The following is an 18905-nucleotide window of genomic DNA, read 5'->3' as shown; positions in this document are numbered from 1 at the left end:
CCATGTCTCTCTTCTCTGCCAACCAGTTATCAACATGGGTCAAGGCTTTCCTGAAGGAAGAGGAAAAGTACCATCTGTGGTAACTTGGACGTCCCTGCAGGTTGACACATCAAGAAAACTGAGCCCCAAGAAGACGGGGCTGCTGGGGTGAGAAGAAAGATGGATAGCAAGCAGATCAAGAAATAATTTTACATCGCAGAATAACTTGAAGTAGGCAGTTCATCCTCAATAGGTTTTCATCTGAAGAAATCAAGGACACTTGGAGGTTCAAGGGATCTTCAAACACTGAAGTAGGCTTCTGAAGAACACATAGTTAGGATATTATTCAAACGCTATTGAACTGGCGCCAAAGACGGATCCTTAGTGACAGGAGTAACACCTGTGGCGCCAACCTCTTGATGGCTGGTGGTGGTGCCATAGCAGCCAAATATTCTGAACAAAACCACTCGGACACTGGGTGCTCACACACTGAACGATCAAACACTACACTCATCACAGGCCCTGACCAATTCGTGATGACTGGGTTATCAGACACTGGCCACTTGTTCGGGCACCCAGACATTGGGCATTCATACGCTGGGCATTCATACGCTGGACATTCATACACTGGGTACTCGTATGCTGAACTTATAAACTTTGGGAGCTTGGGCACTGGATATTCACAAATTGAATGCTCAGACACCGGGTGTTCATACACAGGGCGCTGGTACACTGGACACTCAGGCTCTGGGCGTCTGGACACTGGGAGCCCATGCAATGGGCGTTAAGACACTGATTGCCTATATTCTGAAAACACAGACACTGGGTACCCATACACTGAACTTTCATACATTGGGCGATCAAACTCTGGGCGTTTCAACGCTAGGCGTTTAGTAGTAGTGAAGGTGCCTGCGGAGCTTAATTGAGATACTCCAAAAAAGTATATACAGGAAGTGGACTGTGATCTTGCTCCATTGCTCATTTACAGATAGGGGGTGAAACGTCCTCCATAGATGAACCATGCCCTTTCAGTGGTCTTGATACATCAGAAAAGTGGCCCCTGCACCTCTTGACCCCTTGTGAATCTGAGTCACTACATGACAAATTATGAACATCTATGTGGATGCCTTTCCAGTGGCGATCCTCCGAGTCCTGGGACTTCCAACGACAGGCTCAGTTGAGGAAGTGACTACTCGTGGGCAAACCCCACCGATCTTCCTTGGACTGCCAATTAGCTGCCTCCCAGGTGAGCATAGGGACTTTAGCAAGGACCTGGGTCTAGGAGGGCCACTAGGACAAGTAACCACTTCTCTGAACACACTGCAAAAGCCACTGCAATTCCATTGGCACCAACACTATTAAATATGTCCAATATAACTTTAACTGAATCACAAATCACGGAAATGGTATTAACATGGAGATGGAATTTACGATCTACAGTACACGAGCTTCAAACTGGCAATGGCGCTGGGCTCAGAAGAATGGGAACCAGGGATCTGAGTAACTGAAGAGATAGGGGAAAAAGCAGTCAAAGGCATTGAAGGAATATGTAAATCCACAACTACTTTTAGAGACTCACCCTAACTTAAGCTTTAGCTTTGGCCCTAGTAGCTGCCTTTCTCAATTCATCTCGAAGTTTATCCAAATGAGCATTTAATGTTTTCCAAGTCCTCATATCCCTTCTTCACATTCCTCACAATTAATATCTGAAGAATAAACTTGTCCACTACAAGCGCAAATGGATTGTCTGTCATATTTTGCCAATGTAAGGCTTGTCTTGCAGCCTTTACTTAAATATCTAATACTAGGCATATTAGTGTCTGACATAATGAGTCAAAATTCAAAAAGAAAAAGTCCTGAATATAAGCTAAGCTAAATATTAGCATGCTGCCAAAAATCATGGAGTATGTCACAAAACCATCAGGTGAAAAAACAAATCTAACGAGCTGCTCAACCTGTTTAGTCATTGACCAACAGAAACCTTTAGCTGTGTTGTACCTATTCTTCCCGTGTAGTAGGCTGGGCATACCATCCACAATCAAAACAAAAGATTGCTACTGCAATTTCTTAATTTTGAGCTACCACGTAAAGTAGAAACTTATAGCTATGTAATTATTTGCTAAGTTACTTATATAAAAAGTGTTTTCTTGAAAAACGAAAGCTGAGCCAATTTCCTTTCAGACAGTAATGAGTAACTTAATGGGGGAAGTCTTTTATACCCTGCCCTTTCCAACTAAAAAGCCACCAATTTTTAAAAAAAGAAAAAAGGTCAGTAGCTTTTTATTTTCAAAGTTCAGCATTTTTTTTTTTTTTTACATGAAACTTCTTGTTGAGGCAGAAGTGGTTGAATTTTTAAGTAACCATAGGAGACTTCACTAGGCTTGAACAACATTAACACTTTAAGAACATTGTTCACCAGCTTTGCATATAGTTAGGGTGGCCCACTACTTAAAATCTGTATTGATTTCTTAGGAAAGATTTTAAATGTTCTTAATCCTCCTTCCTAAAATCAACTGAAATTGTTTAACAGCAATCCATAAGGCCAACTTACAATTTATTACGCAACATTACCTTTCTAGCTAAATTATTTTGCTTTCAGTATAAGCTATACCAGCTTCCTAATGAGAAGGCATGATTTATTGGTATTACTAGGTTGTCTTTTACCTTTAATTCAGTATCATGATCTTTTTCCTATCTGAAAGATTTATAAACATAATGGCTCCTCATTTATTTGAAACAATTTGAATACTAGTACTAATTAGTAGTATGTATTCTATCATTTTAATGGAAAATAATTTGAACTCCTGATTTTGCTATGGGTAACCCTCTATCACCATTCTCTCAAATTTATATTTGGAGCTTTCTGAAAAAAAAAAATTTCACTGGGACCTCATATTAAACTTTGTTATTTATCCGATAAGTCTAAGTCCAGAAAAATAAAAGTCATATTTTACACTTAAAACACTGCGATTGTGAAATGAATGCTAACAATCCTTGCCTGTCTAACCTTGTTAGGCGCTTCTTTGTTTACCGGGTAACTGATCCAGCATGCCTGCTTTGTACCTTTCACCTACTCAATTGAATATTTAGCATGTTTGCTTTTTAAAAACTTCTTCAATTCTAATCAAATGTGTTCTTTTAAGTCTAGCATAATACGCTGCATACCAACTTGGCTGAGCTAGTCTAGTACAAGTGTGTTTTTGTTGAAGTATTCTTCAGACGTGTTTTCACCGTCATACATTTTCCTTTTCATATGAATGAATGTGTAATCACTATATTACCATGTTATTGTTTACTTATAAATATCATGCATTGCCTAAAGACCTTAAAAAAGGAGTTAATTTTCAGATAAGTCAGGGGGAATTTGTTGATTACATGTCCTAACATACATTTAGTTTTTTTTCCTTATGAATAAATTTTCAATTTATAGAACGGTAGTTTTGTTTAAAAATTAATTACAAGATAGCTGATCCAGAGTACTTTCGTCTCATTTCCACTGAGTGTTTGGTTGAAAATGTAAGTGTCTCTTTTCAAGATTTCATGTGTAATTTTTTACTTGAAACTGACTCTTGAAAAGCATATTACTAATATTGCACCTCCGCTCTCAAAAAGTTTTTTTTCTTTTTCTTTTTTTTTTTTTTTTTTTTGCAAAAATGTGTTTGAATGTTTCAGGATAAAGCTAATATATCTCTAAGTGAAGCTTATATATCTCTAAGTGTTTTAACTTCTTTTTCCTTGTTTAGGGTACTACTGTTCTCCAGTGGGGCATTGGATAGTTATGTCATCAGTCAAGTTTCTTTTTCCAACCTTTTAATGTTGACTTGTGACATTATGTTTGTTCCATAATTTGTACTACAACAACAAACATCCTCTGCACTCTTCTTTACCTGATCTAGCTGATTTTGCTAACACTATGCAGACTGTTGCTGCAAACACTGGCATTTTCTAGTGTTAGGCTTTCGTAATAGTAGTACTCAGCTTACTATGAGTTTTATCTTGGCAACAACTAAAATTTGGAATAGTTTGCCTAGCACAGTAGTATAACATGGTCTCCAAATATTTAAGAGGATAAACTTTGTTCCTGCTTCCCCCTGACATCTGAATTTTGGGTATATTGATTTTATTTTATATGTATTCCCTTTTCATACACCTTTTCATGCAACTTGTTTCTCCCTGCAGATTGTTTTCCCTCTGGAGCCCCTTGAGTCTGTTGACTTTGTCCATTAAAGTTTTCAGCTTTGTGAAGGATGGTAACCCAATGCTTAAGTGCATTACACTGACAATAAATCCGTAAGAAGACAGGAAATATAATTTGTCCTTACACTAAATATGATAATGACTTACTTGCGGCACATGATACAGCTGAACAACGAATAGATGAAACACACAGCGCACTAGTGCTGGCACACGATAAAGGTGGAGAGGATTGGGTGCAGCCTGAACTGCAATTCTCACTTTCCCAGCAGTAGGCGCCTGAGGTGCATGACGGTTGCACACCCTATAACATATATCATAAAAAAATTTAAAATATAAAATAAAATATCCAGTCCAACACTGTTTTGCTAGTAATATACACACCAGTTAATATCAAATTGATTTTATTAAACTAAAATGATGAAAAGTCTATATTGAAACTTCTTCAAATTTTTGTAGTATAGAGCAGGAAACGGACTAGATTAAATTAAGATGTAGATTTAAAAGAGAAGCATGAGGGTAATCTTACCATTAGGCACTTTTCATTAAATGTTAAAGCTCATAAAATACAACTGAAGCTTTTGTCAATTGATAACTCAAATAAGAAACAAAGTCCTGTCTTTTAAAACAATATTCTTTATTTTGGCCTTATTCCTGTCAAGTGCAATCATGTATAACAAGTAAAAATAAGCCAAAGAAAGTTTGATGCAGTATGTTTTCTGTACAATGTATTATGCTGTATGAAACTTTCGGCCGTAGCCAAGTGGTGGTCTGTGTTGTTGGCACCTATAGTGGTGCCAGATGCACAATCATGGTTAATTTTAATCTTGAATAAGCTACGTAACAAGTACAGAGGCTACAGGGTTGCAATTTAGTATGTTTGATGATTGGAGGGTGGATAGTCAACAAACCATTTTGCAGCCCTCTAGCCTCAGTAGTTAATAAGGCCTGAGGGTGGACAGAAAAAGTGTGGATGAACAGATAAATAGCCATCTCAATATTTTACAAAAAACTAACATTTGTCTTGCAGATATCATAACACAGTCCAATTCTTCCTTTATATTTCAGCAATAAAAAGCTGTGTACAATATATAGGTAAAGTCCATGTGCATTCTAGACAAATTTACGATTGCTCTTTATTACCAATGGTTTTATAACTTTCAGTTTTTATATTTGTCAAGTTAGTCAACTTTTAATGCCCATAATTTAAACTATACTTGTGCGTGGTAACTTTAGTCACTATGAGGAATAAATAGATGCCCTGTTGGCCAAAATAAGTGGTAACCAACAATAGCTCATTTTCAAGCAATTGCCTGTATGCAGGAGGGCCAGCTATCTTGCACTTCTTGTACCATGTAATGTGTAACCATTCAGTATTTTAAGAAAGTAAGTACATTACTTGAATCAGTGTAAATGATAAAAGTTCATCCATTATTTTGTGACCTAAAAATCAATTAATTCTGTTAGTAATGCCGGTCTTTTTGTGGTTACATATTGTATTGTATATTTCTTCCTTATTTACTGAACACATTTTTATTGCAGACAGCACCAAGGAGTCTCTGATGAACCTAAGGATTGCTGTTGAAATCCCTAATGCTATAATTTCTGTATCAAGCCTACCTTCCAAAGGTTTTCAAATACATGGTTTATTAGCAGAACTGTTCCTTAGGTTGTTCACATGATTGTAGTTTGTGTTTTCCTTTGCTGTACCTAATTATTTTGATTATGCATGTATGATACCAACTTCACGTTTCTGTAAAGGAAAAGGATATTTGTGTCCTATCTTTAGGGGATGCTCCATGCACACCTGTGCAAATATGAAGGCTTTGGCTTTGCCAGACATCTCATTTTTCTTAAGCAATCTTTGTTGCACATCCATATCCTTGACATACATATTTTGCTTATGTATCTGGTTGTATATAGTCTGATTAAGATTGCTTGACCTTCTCCTCCTTCAAAACATTTAAGTTTTAATACAGCCAAGGATTTTTAAGCCTGGCTGAAAGGGCACCAATTGTGTGACAATTAACTTTATATCCCTACTCACCATATGGTCACAGGCGATTATTTTTTGGGGGAAGGGGGGGAATGCATGGAATTGGGATTCACTAACATCTTCAAAATTGTTACACCTTACATTGCACTCTTTTTGCAGTCAGTCTTTGTTTGATATGGAAACATCCTTTGAATAGATACTCTAGTGACTGGGCGATATATCCTACCTCAAAAACAAAGGTAACTTTTTAGTATTGAATAACAGGGTCAAGTCTGTTTCTCCTAAAAAGAGAACAGAAAATGCAAAACCCATCTACATTTACCAATAAGCAAAGGAGTAGATATTGGAGCAGAGGCAAAATGGGAGGTTGATTCCACCAAGATATCCTGAGCTCCAGATGGAAATTTTTAAAAGTTTGTCAGAGTAGACTCAAAAATACTAACCACTTACAATTCTATAAAATTCCCAATATAGGGGGAGTATAAGCATGAATATCAGGGAAGTAAAAGGAAAAAAATAAATAGTAAAAATGGATTAATTATAACTATAGGTACTTTACTTAATTTTTCAGAACTAACTGGCTTATGAATATACATATCAAAAGATAAAGCATTAGTGGTCAAGCAATGAATGGATGTTTTACTATATCAGGGCACAACCTTAGTCTTACATACTAATCAGTGACACTGACTTTGTACCAACAGCGTTATACATACACTGCACAGTTCAACAATCAACTTGGAGTTAGTGAAAGCTGCTTCTCATTCTATAGAACCTTAACTAGTTTGGGGGAACTTTATAAGAGCTTCACATTCTTAGTTGGAAGTAAAAAAAAGAAAAAAAAGGAATTGCAGTATTCCAATCATATACAGTCACGCTCAAAGTTGCCAAAATGACCAAATATTTGTTTGATACATAATGAGTATCACAAAACAGTACTTTGCTTTGTGTCTGTGATGGTTTGCATGCTTATATACAAGCACAAAATCAACAGTTAAAAACATGTTGGATTTTTACAGATTGGCAGAAACAGTGAATACTGAAATTTCAAACACCAAACAAATTCATTTTAATATTTTGTTACACCTTTGGTATAACTTACTGACTACAAAATAAAGCTGATACAAATACAGTGATCAAAACAAAAAATTTAACTAGTTTTTCAAAATCACCTTCAGTTGTTTAAATCTGAAAAAAACAGGCATTCACACAATACTCATCCTCAGTCTATAATAGCCCTGCAGCATTTGAATGGGAGGCTTATATCCTTTTAAACTTGCATAAATTCAAACATCTATAATTCTATAAATTTAAATATTGAATTTGAAATATACATATGGGAAATTCTTCACTTCTTTAAGAGTAAAAAAAACTATTTATTTTACTCATTTCATGTTTGACCTGTTAACTGTTGTTCTGAAATAATTTCACGTTTTCCAAACCTAAGGAAACTGTTAAGGATAGCTTTAACTCTGCCATTCCCATCCAAAAATAATAAATTCACAAAAGCAGACAAATACTAAATTACCAAAGCTACTGACAAAATCTTGTTGAGCTGCCATCAAAGACTCAGATCTCTTTTTAAAGAAATCAGTACTGTATTCTGCTTGCATAATGTACTTGCTTTTGTGTCTGCATAAATAAGACAAATTTTTTATTAATTCGTAATTTTCATAGCTAACAAACCTGAGGTCTTAACATCAGGATAAATCTTCTGGTGCCAGCTGGAAACTGGTTAAAGCAATAAAAAATTATAAATACAAGGAATCTGTGGCATCGGCCATCCAATACATAGCTGAGGTGGAAGCAAGTCAAGAACCTAGTGACGCATTGCATTAGTCTTTCTTCCAAACCCGGATAAGACATATGAAGGGTGGCTAGAGGTGAACAATCAATGTTAAGACCTCAGGTTTGTTAGCTATGAAAAATACAAATCAATAAAAAAACTTGTCATTAGTTCATATGCAGAACAAACCTTTGGTCTTAATATTAGGATGACTCGCACTTGGAGGGAGGTATGAGAATCCTGAACCAACTGGAGGTTTGGCACACCTGATCATTCTTCTTAGAAATGAGGATTCTACAGAAGAGGACCTAAGCCTTTGCAATGTAGATATGTGAACATCTAACACCCAGTCCGATGGGTTTAAATACTGGAAGTCAAAAAAAATTATATCTGTTCAAGCAATAAACCATATCAGCCACATGAAGGTGGTTTGTCACCACTCTTCACTCCCATTACTAGAAAGAGGAGTGAAGCTGATGAGAACATAAAAAGTGCTATAACAGTATGACTGCAACACTCGCCTGCATCAAGCCAGTTCCAGCATTGGATGTGTCTATTCTTCAAACTGCAAGATATGAACTGTCCCACCAAGGGCACTGGATGAGCTACACTTGTTGATTAGCCACCTTCGGACCCAAGGTAAAAGTGTGCTGGGACCTGTGGGCAATAAACATCGTGTGGAAGAAAGTGAAAGTGGTCTGACGTAGCCAGGAACCAACATTAAAAATTCTATGAACAAACAAGTTCTTCTTAAATGCCAGGGAGGAACTTATTCCTCTGATGTCATGTGCTTCTACATACACAGTATTGGTGCCAGAACTTGATGATGAGGAGTAAGCTTGTCTAATCACCTATCAGAAGATTCCCTATGATGACATACGTTTAGTATGCTACTCAACAAAGAAACATCTTAAGATGATAGGATACCAGCCCCCTTTTCTTGACTTAGGAACCAACATGGCGACATTCCTGAGCAACATAACGCAATGCTAAAGCGGGATCTTAACTCCTGCTGAGACCAGAACAACTAAGATATTGAGCCATAGTACTGGTCTGGTTATACCTGGATATATAAAGGTATGCTAAGTTAGGAACTGTACCCAGCCTAACATAACCCAATCCCAAACTCTTGAAGAATGGGGAAATGGGGAAATCATCCTCCTGCAGAAGTCATGAACCAGAAGAACATTCCCCCAGAATATTGAAGAGCAGGTCTGATATAAAGATAGGTTCGAACTAGCTAGGCTAGGTTAAGAACTCAAACACTCAGGCTAGACCATGAAGGTATAGATAGGTTCGAACTAGCTAGGCTAGGCTTAGAACTCAACCACCAAGGCTAGGTTAAGTTGGTAAAGACAGGTTCAAACTAACAAGGCTAGGCTAAGTATTCAACCATTTAGGCCAGGCTAAGTTGGTACAGATAGGTTCGGACTAGCCATTTGCACTAAGAAAACACCTTATACAATCAGAATTAATTGAATCCTGCTTCGTAAGCATAGAGTAGACTGGTTCTACAGAACTTCACTATAAATGAACCAACCAACTGACTAACTGTAACTACCATGGAGCAGATATAGTCTCAGTTGAAGGTTAATATTCTTGTGGAATCCTAGGTTGGATAAAAATGATGAAACAAGAATTCTTCCTACCTTGAGTAGGGTTAAATCTTCGGGTCAACACAAAGACTATCAAGTCCCACAATGAATGCCTTACAGGTCTGATGGGAATTCATTAACTTCATTGGAAGATCAATCCCATACAAAGATGATATAGAATGTCCATTGGATGTTACCATTGTTTCGTCGCATGTAGATGACATGGAACGTCCACCGGACACTAACATGTAACATGCTTGATAGTAAGTTACCTACGTGACCAAAAAGCATTGTATAGATGTGCTGTATGGCCGTGGGCTAGGTCAACGGTCCATTCCTGGATATAGCATCATGAGACAGCTTCCTCCCTTGAACGACGTCTGTGTCTAGTCACATCCAAGGACGTGCAAACTCAAAGACCATCTCTCCGACTAGACAAGAGGTGCTGAGGAGCAAGGCCTAAGGGCCAACTAGAAGAGTAACTGCACATAACTGACGCACGTACATACATGGACATGAGAGTTGGAACAATGAACAGAAGGCCTTCAAGAACTTCAACAGGGAGGAGTTTTGGAATCACTGTGACTAAGCCATGGCAGTTCGATTGATGAGGAGACAACGGCCTAGGCTGAAAACGTGCCCATGGTCGTGTAGAGACTCTTTCGTCTGTGCCAACAAGACACTTATATAAGATCAACAAGGCGTTCTCAAAGATGGTGACTAAAAAAACAGAAGTTCAAATAATGAGTCAAGAGCAGTCCTAGTGTTGCAGGAAACACGGCCATGGATGTGCAGAATCTCTCCCGTACATCAAATGAAAGCATCATTCCTTGGATGGACGTCCTTGATCGACAACAGTACTAGGGTGAAAACACATCCATGGACGTGCAAAATTGCTCACGTACATAAAAGGAAAGAGCATCATCCCTTGGCTGGACATCCTTGAATCACGGAAAGACGATTGTTGAATCTGGTCATGTCAGTGTAAATCTGGAACTAAGGTGACTAAGTCATGAAAGTGTGAGCATCAAGGCGACAAAACCTATGCTGGAAACATCCCCTAAAAGTCCAGAAATTCTCACATCCAATGAAGGAACTGCATCAACTCTCTGTCTGGAACATTGTAGAATCTCCACAACTACTTACCAAATAATTACACAGCTAACAGTTTCTAGCACTGGCAGCTAAAATTCAGAATTTGTGGTAGCGATTCTTCTTTGTTTTGGTTATAGGTAACTAGTCCCACCCACTTTTAGAGAGAGGAACAACTGAGCCAAGTCATTCAATTTGTTTATGACTAATACGTAATCATCCATGTGCTGGGAGGAGGGTGGGCTCCCATTCTGTAATTTCTTGGTAAGTATATGTCAAATTTTATTTTATTATAAAAATGTCATTTTTACATAAGTAACTAACCAAGTAATTATATAGCTGATTCCACATTGACAAGAGGTGGGATACATGGAATACTCTACCCATAATCATTATGTGATAATTAATTTGTAAATAGCAAAGGGAGTTCACATTTCTGAAATGTTTGTTGCTTCCTTGTCTTGTAAGTGAGCTGCTGCAAGAAAATACTACCTCTGGTTGGTGCCCATCCTATGTTTTAGAGGCTGGGTAGTTTGACCCAGGTCGCCTACGACCTTAGTGGGAGCTTTGAAGTGAAGCCTATGGTCTAATCGCTTGCAAAGATTAAATACATAATGCCCCTGCCCAGAGCACAGTACCAACAAAGACCAGATCAAAAATGTTACCTATACCATAAAACTAAATTCCAACCCTTCACCAAAACAACTGGAGGGTATCCTGGTACAGAGTACCCCAAGATTCCCAAAATCTTTCAACCTTAAATCAAGGTGAAAAGGTAGGAAAGAATGGTTCCTAAGTTCCCTTCCCCAACACCATGCCAGCTACTGATAAGGGGTCTAATGTACTGTTCCTATACACTGTTCCAATCTCTTTCAGATAGTGTGATGCAAACACTGACTCGCATCTCCAGAAAGTTGCTTGAAGGATCTCCATCAGGGAAGGGGTTTTTTAAATGCCAAAAAAGTGGAAATCGCTCTGATTTCATGAACTTTTACCTTGACAATAGGTAAACATTCTTCACCTATTTGATAGTGTCATTCACTAATCACTTCCCTGAAGAAGAATGACAGGGCATTCTTAGAAAGAGGACATAAGGGCTCTTTTACTGATGTCCATAAATTACTGGAAGGGCCTCTAGTCAGCCTGTCCCTGATACCCTGGCACCTTTGATAACACCAGCCCAAAATTCGGTTGACGACCTACAGCACGATGAATATTGGACAGCTGCTTAGTAATACCAGCGTGCCAGGAAGACAAATCATAAGGAGAATTGAAAGAATTTTGTATAAAATCAATTCTGTGAATTCTGACATTATTTTTAATAAATAATAATAATAATAATAATAATAATAATAATAATAATAATAATAATAATAATAATAATAATAATATAACTGTAGTTACAAAATTTATAAGTGATCATATCTTAAAGAAATAAAAATAACCTTTCCATTTCCCTTTTAAGTAAGGAGAATTTCTATGGTAGATGTATATGTTTATTAATATTTAAAATAATAATAATAATAATAATAATAATAATAATAATAATAATAATAATAATAATAATAATAATAATAATAACTGTAATTTCAAATGAAAATTCTTTCCCTCATCTTCTTTCTAACTCCCGAGAAGCTGTCAAATATGTCAATTAATGTGACAGGGGAGGGGAGAGGTGCCAGATACTGGTAAAAGATTTTAATGGTTTTTATGCCATTTTTTTTCTCTCTCTCTTTTAATTAATGAGAAGAGATCATTTTTATGGTACATGTATGTAACATTGTTATTAATATTTTTCAACAATAATAATTTAATATAATAATAAAATAACTATAATTACAAAATTCATACGTATTTTAAAGAAATACATACAATAATCTTTCTATTTCACTTTTAAATACTGTAAGGAAAACTCTCTCTCTCTCGCTCTCTCTCTCTCTCTCTCTCTCTCTCTCTCTCTCTCTCTCTCTCTCTCCCCACAAGATACATGTCACAGTGGTAACTCTCTCTCTCTCTCTCTTGGCTGGAAGTGTTAGAAGGATGTACATATATATATCTTTTAGGGTACTAATGTTTACGGTGGCTTTGAAATTATATAATCTCAAAGATTAATACAGTTATATGATAATCATTTAAGGAGAATTTGATGTATGATGTTACTCAAGGTATACATTTGGTATCTGAACCTTCAAGACAGGCAATAATAAGCGTTTCTGTTACTCTCTCTCTCTCTCCCTGCCAAAGAATTGATAGTTCAACAAATAGATACTGATTCAGCCCTCTCTTTCTCTCTTCTCTGAAAAAGATATACATAATGTATTTAGAGGAGGGGAAGAAGTGTTACCTATAGAAGTTTATTTTAATCTTTTGTGATCATGAGAAGTTATTCTCTCTCTCTCTCTATCTCTCTCTCTCATTACTAATCTCTAAAATAATTCATGAATAATTTCACTTTTGATGATGGTCAAATAATGCTGTCTCTCTCTCTCTCTCTCTCTCTCTCTCTCTCTCTCTCTCTCTCTCTCTCTCTCTCTCTCTCTCTCTCTCTTTGTGTTATTGGCTGTGTATATTTTTCTAATGGTAAAATGTTTAAGATGACTTTGAAATGATATTAATAATATCAATTCAATGGTATATTTGATGTAGGATGATACTTTAAGTAAACCATTTTCTTATCTTTTTATACAGCACATTCTCCAATATTTTTCCACATCTCTCCCCAATATATTTTTATTCCTCTTTACTTTTTAAGCAGCTGGTCATCTCAATTTCCTTTATATATCATCTTAATATTCTATTCACACTTTCCTCGCCCATAGTGTTCCCCCTTATTTGCAGGGGATGCTTACCAGACCACCCCCCTCCCCTTAAATAGTCAAAACCCACGAATAGTTAGAACCACCTCTAAAAACACTTATAATTGCCTATCTTGACAGTTCAGTATCAAATGTATCCTACCTTAAATAACATCCTACTTCAAATATACCCTAAATTACTACCCTTAATCTTTGAGATTATATTATTAATATATCTTAAAGTAATCTTAAACATTTTACCATGAACAATATATATATATGTACAACCAATAACAGAGAGAGAGAGAGAGAGAGAGAGAGAGTTACAAGGATTTGGATGTCTCAAAGACTTGTTAGCCCATCCGAGGAGACATCGTGTGCTCACTTATCTGTAGGAGCAGGTTTTACTGTTCATTCACAGTGTCCTAATGAGTTTGTCAAGCTTTCTTTTAAACTCTTCCACACTGTTGCTGTTTACAACTTCTGCTGGCAGTTTATTCCATGTGTCATCTTGTATGTAAAGAGAGAGAGAGAGAGAGAGAGAGAGAGAGAGAGAGAGAGAGAGAGAGAGAGACTTTATTGTTATTTTTAGTCTCATTAAACTCAATATTATTTGAAAATTAGTACTGTATGTTATTATTTTATCATAAAATGTAGTCGTACCCTTAACGATAAATACATACACTTCTAACACTTCCAGCAAAACAGAGGAGTGAGTTACGCTATGACATACATATCTTGTTGGGCAAAAGAGAGAGAGAGAGAGATATCCTTATTTAAAAGAGTGAAATGGATAGATTATTGTATTTATTTAAAATGCTATCACATATGAATTTTGTAATGACATTTATATTATTAGTAGTATTATGATTATTATTTGAAAACATTAATAAACAGATATGTACATGTACCGTAAATTTCTCTCATCTCAGTAAGAGAGAGAGAGGGGGCGGACAACACAACACACTTCCTCCCCCTCCTCTCCTGTCACATTACTTGATATATCTGAGAGCCGTGGACCCCAGTTTAGTGCCTGGAGTTAAAAAGAAAGATGCAGAAGACTGGGATTTCCTGTAATCTTACATAATTTTTTTAATTTGTAAACTAAAACCTAACTAATTCATTATAGTATTTTCTTTAATGAATTGATATTATCGCTGTTTACATTAATTAATATTTGAAAATCGGTAAATCGTTTATTTACTATACAAAAAAACACATCTCTGCAAGAGAGAGAGAGAGAGAGAGAGAGAGAGAGAGAGAGAGAGAGAGAGAGAGAGAATTATTCTTATTAATTATGTGATATTTAATCTTATTAAACTTACTAATACAGTATTAATCAATATTAATATTTGAAAACTGATAAATCATTTTTGTATCAAAAATGTATTTAGTCATGTAAATAACATCAAATACACTAATTAGTGAATGTTTATCATCAGAAACACCAACGAATAGGCAAATTTCTTGCAAATAATGGGTTAACTGTACATACATATGACAGTCATTTCTTACTATGGCGATTTAACCTGTGCATAGTATAGTACTGAACTACCTATCTGATCCTTATACAGCATTACACACAAATGAACCTCCTAGTCAGTACAGTAAAAAAGAAAATATCCAAATAAACATATGTTGTTCATATACGGAACAAACCTTCGGTCTTAACATTAGGATAAATCTTCTGGTGCCAGCTGGAAACCAGTTAGAAACAATAAAAAAAAAATGTAAATGCAATGAATCTGTGGCATCTGGTATCCGATATGTAGCTGAGGGGGAAGTGAGTCAGAGACCATGTTTGAACCTAGTGACACAGTAGTCTTTCTTCAACCACCTCGGCGAGCGCATGTTCTCTTTGCTCTCCTCCTTCCAAGCAGGTTTTTTTTTTTTTTTACATAAGCCCATGATTTCTTTCTCTGTTGTATCATGGATTCCTCTGTCCAGCCTCAGAAGTCCCGTGAGCATTGACGTATTTGTGCCAACCTTCCATGGTGCCTGTCTTCACACTTCCTGACTTCCTCTAGAACAGATGCAGCTTGCAGTAGATGTGTAATGATATGTAGGTATATCAATTCCATGATAAAAAGAAATGTAATACATTCCTTAGAGTAAAAGCATAACTCTGAATCAGGTCACAGGTCGAGGAGGAAAGAAATGCCCAAAAATGCAAGTCACAGGATACGTGCGAAGGCTAGGTAAGCAAAATGACAAACACATTAATGAAAAACCTCCTCTTGCTCTGGGAACCTACTTTTGCTCCCACGAGAACTATGATGAATAATCTTAACCTAAAAAGAGGTGTTCGTTCGTACACACATATCTTTTGTTAGGTTTGTAACCTATTGCACTGTACATAACTCTGTAAGACTTCACTTCTTCTTCGTCCTCCAACTCTCTTGGAAGTATTCACACTCTCTTCTGAATAGTCTATCTCAAGATGTAATCTACTCATAGAATATATGTATTTTGGCTGACTTCCGTGTTTTCCCGACATCCTTCTATTGTACCAAGATGAAGAAAGAAAATTGAAGAGTATCGCCTTCCTACCTGCAGAGAGAGAGAGAGAGAGAGAGAGAGAGAGAGAGAGAGAGAGAGAGAGAGATTGTCAACATCTCCCGACACACTGCTGTTTGCATTCGCAAACCATTCAAGTACAAACCGTGGACAGTGTACAGACACTTTAACTTATAAGTGAGTCCAGTCCTTTTACAAATGAGCTTCCAGGCCTATCTACTGTTTCGTCATCAGTGGATTTTATGTATGTGCTGCCCTGTCTCGGGGAATGTTGCCCCTTCAGGGAGAGAGGGGCAGCACCATCTTGTTCATTTGTTAGCAGATTTCTAATTTGAAATGTTTTTATATAAGTATCTTACCAAGTAATTACATAGTAAACAGTTTCTAACACCTGCAGCTAAAATGTGGAATTCGCGGTAGCAATTTTTTTGGGAAGAAGATGAACAACTGAGCCAAGTGCTTCAATTTGTTTCAGCTGGTTTACGACAAGGTTGTGGGTCAGCAGCTGGTTCGGAATTTGAATGCTTTTTCAGTAGCCATTTGGCATTTATTCTGATTTGACTTGTAAAGAATTGTGTTTTTATTAGATAATTACCCAGGTAATTTAGATAATTAATCTTAATTACTGAATTTGACTTGACTTGTGACCGACAATGTCCAACACTAGTGTATCAAGCACTCCTTATTGCAGCAAGGGGTGCAGGACGAGATTAACATCACCTAAATATGACACATACAATTTGTGTTAATTGTAGAAGGCAAAACTGTTCAGTGGACAATACTTGCTTAGAGTGTGAAGGATGGGATGCAAAACAGTGGAAGACTTTAGCTTCTTATCTATCTAAATAAGCTAGGGATTCGACAATGAAAGGCTGGTATTAGACAAGACAGACTGACTTATAAGCAAGAGTTAAGACAGATCTATTGATGTTCTGATTGTGTCTGTTCCTGCTGTTTCTCCCATTCTCAGCCCTTCTACTATTCCTCCTTATCCTGGTCCCAACTCCAAGGTTTTTAACCCCAACACCATTGCCGCATTGGAATGTAAATTCGACAGTAAGCTCGAAATATTATTCAATACAGTAACTCAATTATGTCATTCAGTGAAAGCTCTCATGGAGAGCAAAAGTGTTGAAAGTGAAGTGCAAGTGGAGGAGCTGGCTGTCCATCCTAGTGATTCTACTAGGCAAAGGTCCCTGGCATAATCCCCTGCAAAATCACCAGGGAGAAGCCCTACCAGTTGCCTAATGGAGGTCAAAAGGGTCTGCCCATGGGCAGTCAGCCCTCAGTCTCACCTGTTGCCAAATCCCAGGTGAAAACAGCAGACATCCACTGTTAAGGCGTCTTTGCGGAAAATTAGTAAATGATTTATTTAGCATACAAAAAAACACACATCTCTGTATGAGAGAGAGAGAGAGAGAGAGAGAGAGAGAGAGAGAGAGAGAGAGAGAGAGAGAGAGAGAGAGAGAATTATTATTTTATTATATATCATTTAATCTTATTAAACTTACCAATACACTATTAATTAATATTAATATTTGAAAACTATTAAATCATTTTTGTATCAAAAAATGTATTTAGTCATGAAAATAACAACAAAATACACTAATTAGTGAATATTTATTGTCAGAAAACCCCGCGAATAATGGGCAGATGGGGTCCAAAGAAGAATCCATGAATAGGTGAGTCCGCAAATCTCGAGAACGCGAATATAGCGGGTTGACGGTAGTATACCTCTTAATGAAGTCTTGATATTCTTCCGTTCTATTTCTAATTCTGCTATGTCTGTTCTTTATCATACTGCTTTTGGTGTTTTATACCGTTCTCTTGGCTATTTCATTAGCCTTTTCCTCTTTTCATCCAAGGCTTCCAGAACTCATTTTTTCTCAGATACTGTACATGTAATGTGCTACTCACCACAGTTTTTTCTTTAAATTCCCCTAAAAATCATTCCAACTCTTGAATACTAAAATACTACAGTATTTGAAAAGCTCATATTGGGGCTTTATTTCTTTCCATTGATATTTACATGTAGACTAAACTGACAATTCACTGATACAGGATTCTTAGTGAAACTTTTCTTGCATATTTGGAATGCAGACTTTACGAATATTTGAGGTCAATAAATGTTAATGATAGTAACATAAATTACCATAAAATGTGTTTGTCATAACTTTTAGTAGCATGACTTATCCAATTTCACTATAGTAACCAGTATAGAAACTATACGAATTTAGGACTTTAAAGGAATCTTGTCCACTTAATAAAGCCCTTTTTCTTAATATGTTTCCTTCTGTTAACAAACTTTCTGTACCTCACTGATTACAACTAAAGTGATTTTCTAACTTTACCTACACAAAGTAAAATCTTTCCACAAACTTGTATGTACTCCAGCTCAAATACCCCTCTTGGATTAAAAAAAAAAGAAAAAAAAGAAAGAAAAACGGGATAAAATAACAAAGAAAACAAGCGTTCCAAACAACAAAAAACTTACATAAATAGCAACCCAGCCTGTTGTTGCTGCATTCACTTCAATTCTTGCTACTCTGCCTGCTCTGCCTGGAGTTGTTTCCAAAATAATAAGATTGCCACTAGCCACTGTAGTCGGTGTATTAAGAGAGCTAGTCCCTTGAACAGAGCCATAAACTTCTGCCAGTTCTCCTGTAAAATGTGTTGCCATTACTAAAAGAAAGACTAAACGTGTATATGTAAAAGGTTCAAACGTTTAGAGAAAGCTCATCTTCCAGTCCATCAGCCCTAGCATTTCCAACTACATATTCATATTTCTCCTGGTACCCAACAAAAATTAACTACTAAATTTTCAAAACTGGGAAAATAAAAATAATCACTACTGTACAAGAAAGATATCCAAAAATCCAATGGTGTTTGAAATTAAAATCAAAGCTTAAAGTGCACTTAAGGATCACTACACTGTAATGAAAATTTTTTAA

General features: G+C 36.5%; 2 protein-coding genes across 3 annotated transcripts in view; one reads left to right on the top strand and one right to left on the bottom strand.

The window, feature by feature from the left end:
- The window catches only part of LOC135220046 (uncharacterized), a 49302-nt gene extending 30668 nt beyond the window's left edge, over positions 1-18634 (bottom strand). Inside the window, exons 1-2 of the mRNA XM_064257376.1 lie at positions 18449-18634; positions 4324-4477 (exon numbers count right to left, since the gene is read on the bottom strand). Of these exons, the coding sequence (XP_064113446.1) occupies positions 4324-4477; positions 18449-18634 (340 nt within the window). The remainder of the gene's footprint in view (positions 1-4323; positions 4478-18448) is intronic.
- LOC135219572 (polycystin-1-like protein 2) overlaps positions 1-18905 on the top strand; it is a 444330-nt gene that overhangs the window by 171776 nt on the left and 253649 nt on the right. The window lies entirely within an intron of this gene.

Source organism: Macrobrachium nipponense, chromosome 1 (assembly GCF_015104395.2).
Source record: "Macrobrachium nipponense isolate FS-2020 chromosome 1, ASM1510439v2, whole genome shotgun sequence".
Taxonomy (NCBI): Eukaryota; Metazoa; Arthropoda; class Malacostraca; order Decapoda; family Palaemonidae; genus Macrobrachium; species Macrobrachium nipponense.
The sequence above is the reverse complement of the archived record's forward strand: the minus strand, read 5'-3'. Positions and strand labels throughout refer to the sequence as shown.